Raw genomic sequence first — 2202 nt, 5'->3', positions numbered from 1 at the left:
GAACAAACTAGCATCTGGATTTAATTTCAGATTAATTTGTATTAATTTCATTTTTTGCAATTTAGTACTGATTATTTACTGATTTTACTGTGAAGAGGAGACGAGGGTCGTCGCTATTAGTCGTCTTGAACGTCGAGATGCACTGTGAGGGCTGCGCTAGAGGGATCAAGCATTCAGTGAAAGGATTCCCGGGTATTTATATAATTTATCGCATTCTTATTCATATATATATATAAAATAAATATAAATATTTATATTTTTAAAATTGTGATATCAAAGATGTACGTGTTATGAATGCAAATAAATAAGATTTAGATGTTAAATGTAAAAAAAATGTCAATTTTTAATTAAATTTATTATTTTTATTTGAATTTTAGGATTGGAGGGAGTGAAGGTCGAGAAAGAGAGGAACGAATTGCATGTTTTGGGGAAAGTGGATCCCCAAGAGCTTCGAAATCATGTGATGGCCAAGACTCATAAGTTGGTTGAGATCGCCTCGTCGGGACGTGCGCCGAAGAGAACGGGGGCCAGCAGTTCGAATAGAAAAGAGGTCGGTTAGTAGTTTTATGATCAATTTGTGATAGTTTTCTGTATGCTTTGTGTTTTAGGTTGTCACTGTATTTCTGACCGGGAAACTACTTTCTTACTGTTTTTTAGAAATTTGTGATAGTTTTGGGAAGCTATGTATTTTAGCGTGACATCCTAAAGTACGGTGATCGTAAAAAAATTGATATCATTTTTATATATAAGAATTTTTACTTTTAAATGGCAAAATACTCATTTTTATGCAATTGTAAGGTATATATGTAAGAACTTAAGTTTAAATGCTAAATAAAAAAATAAATATATAAAAATTGTATGTTATGCATGTATATCTTACTATTATTTATTTATTTATTTATTTTCTTAATATTATGTTAGTTTGCGGCTTCAACTGCGGTGCTCAAGATTACTACTATGGACTGCTATGGCTGTGCTCAACGAGTCAAGCAAGCTCTTCGACAATATAAAGGTCATTATTTTAATTTATTTAATTTATTTTTTCTTAATTTTATTTGAAAATTTTAATTGCAATATTTATTTAACACAACAAATATCACATGTTAAAGTATCTAAACCCCTAATTATTTACATATAGACCACCCAATATATACTTATTTATTTACATGTTAGTGTGGTATGCATGTAAATGTAATATTATCCCTGATGTTTCTATAATTGCATTTATGCCCAGGGGTTTATCAGGTGAGCGTGGATGCCGATGCGGAATTGGCGAGTGTAACAGGAACAATGGACGTGGACTCACTGCCGGCGTACCTCAAGCATAAGCACCAAATTAACGCTGAGATTGTTCAGGTTAGATGAGAAGGAAGACGGTGAGGAGAAGAAAGAGTGGGTGACGGCGGCGACCCTGGGGGCCGCCGGTGACAGAGACCGAGAAGATGACGAAGCAAGCGTGCTCGATTATGTTATGCCTGCGGAGCACATGCAATAAGGGTTTAGTGGTGCCCATACCTTTAGCTATTATAAATGAATATGATTTTAAAATAAAATGTTCAAAAGTCATGTGGAGTTTGTAGACATTTCAATGATGATGGGAGAAACTTGGCTAACTAGGCTCTATCTTACATGTAACCAAAGGTTGCACAAATATATATATATATATATATATATAGGAAAACTTTTGTCTTGTTGGATAGGGAATTGGTAAATATTTTTAATTTTGTTCCATATTTTAAAATAAAAAAAAAGAAATTTTAAATATCCACATGGAAATTATGAATAATATGATCCCTAAACATATTTTTATAAATTTTTATGATTTCTGATTATAAAAATTAAGTATATGGAGATTTTGCCTGCTCTAAAATATAAGAGTTTAGGGAAAAGTGGATTCGAATATCTTCGGGATTGAGTGATAACGAACACTCTTAAAGAAGCTGAGATCACCATTTATGGTCCTATTCAGTGTATTCAGGCTATTTAGCACCCATATTAGTAATGGTATTACATGCCTTTGAAAAAATTAGAATATTTATTCTTATAAAGATATTTATTGCTTCATGTATGAGAGTTTAACATGCGTGGATTAGTTTAGGTTGATTTGGTTTAAGGGTTATTTCATTAAATTTGATCTTGAAAAATTATTTAAATAATCAAGCACGATATCAAAAGAAATATGGTATCTTGAAAGATAGAAAA

The 2202-nt window shown here is 31.9% G+C and overlaps 1 protein-coding gene across 1 annotated transcript; it reads left to right on the top strand.

Moving 5' to 3' along the window:
* Positions 1 to 137: 137 nt before the first annotated feature.
* Positions 138 to 1356, top strand: LOC110022523 (heavy metal-associated isoprenylated plant protein 6-like; the record flags this gene model as incomplete). The annotated part of the gene is made up of 4 exons (XM_020721508.1): positions 138 to 192; positions 378 to 550; positions 922 to 1012; positions 1235 to 1356. Coding segments are annotated over exons 1-4 (441 nt in total), but the record flags the coding sequence as incomplete, so codon positions are not given.
* Between the last annotated feature and the right edge of the window lie 846 nt (positions 1357 to 2202).

This window comes from Phalaenopsis equestris, unplaced genomic scaffold (genome assembly GCF_001263595.1).
Source record: "Phalaenopsis equestris unplaced genomic scaffold, ASM126359v1 Scaffold000196, whole genome shotgun sequence".
In the NCBI taxonomy this organism is placed as follows: Eukaryota; Viridiplantae; Streptophyta; class Magnoliopsida; order Asparagales; family Orchidaceae; genus Phalaenopsis; species Phalaenopsis equestris.
Note: the sequence above shows the minus strand (reverse complement) of the source record. Positions and strands in the feature narration are given on the sequence as shown.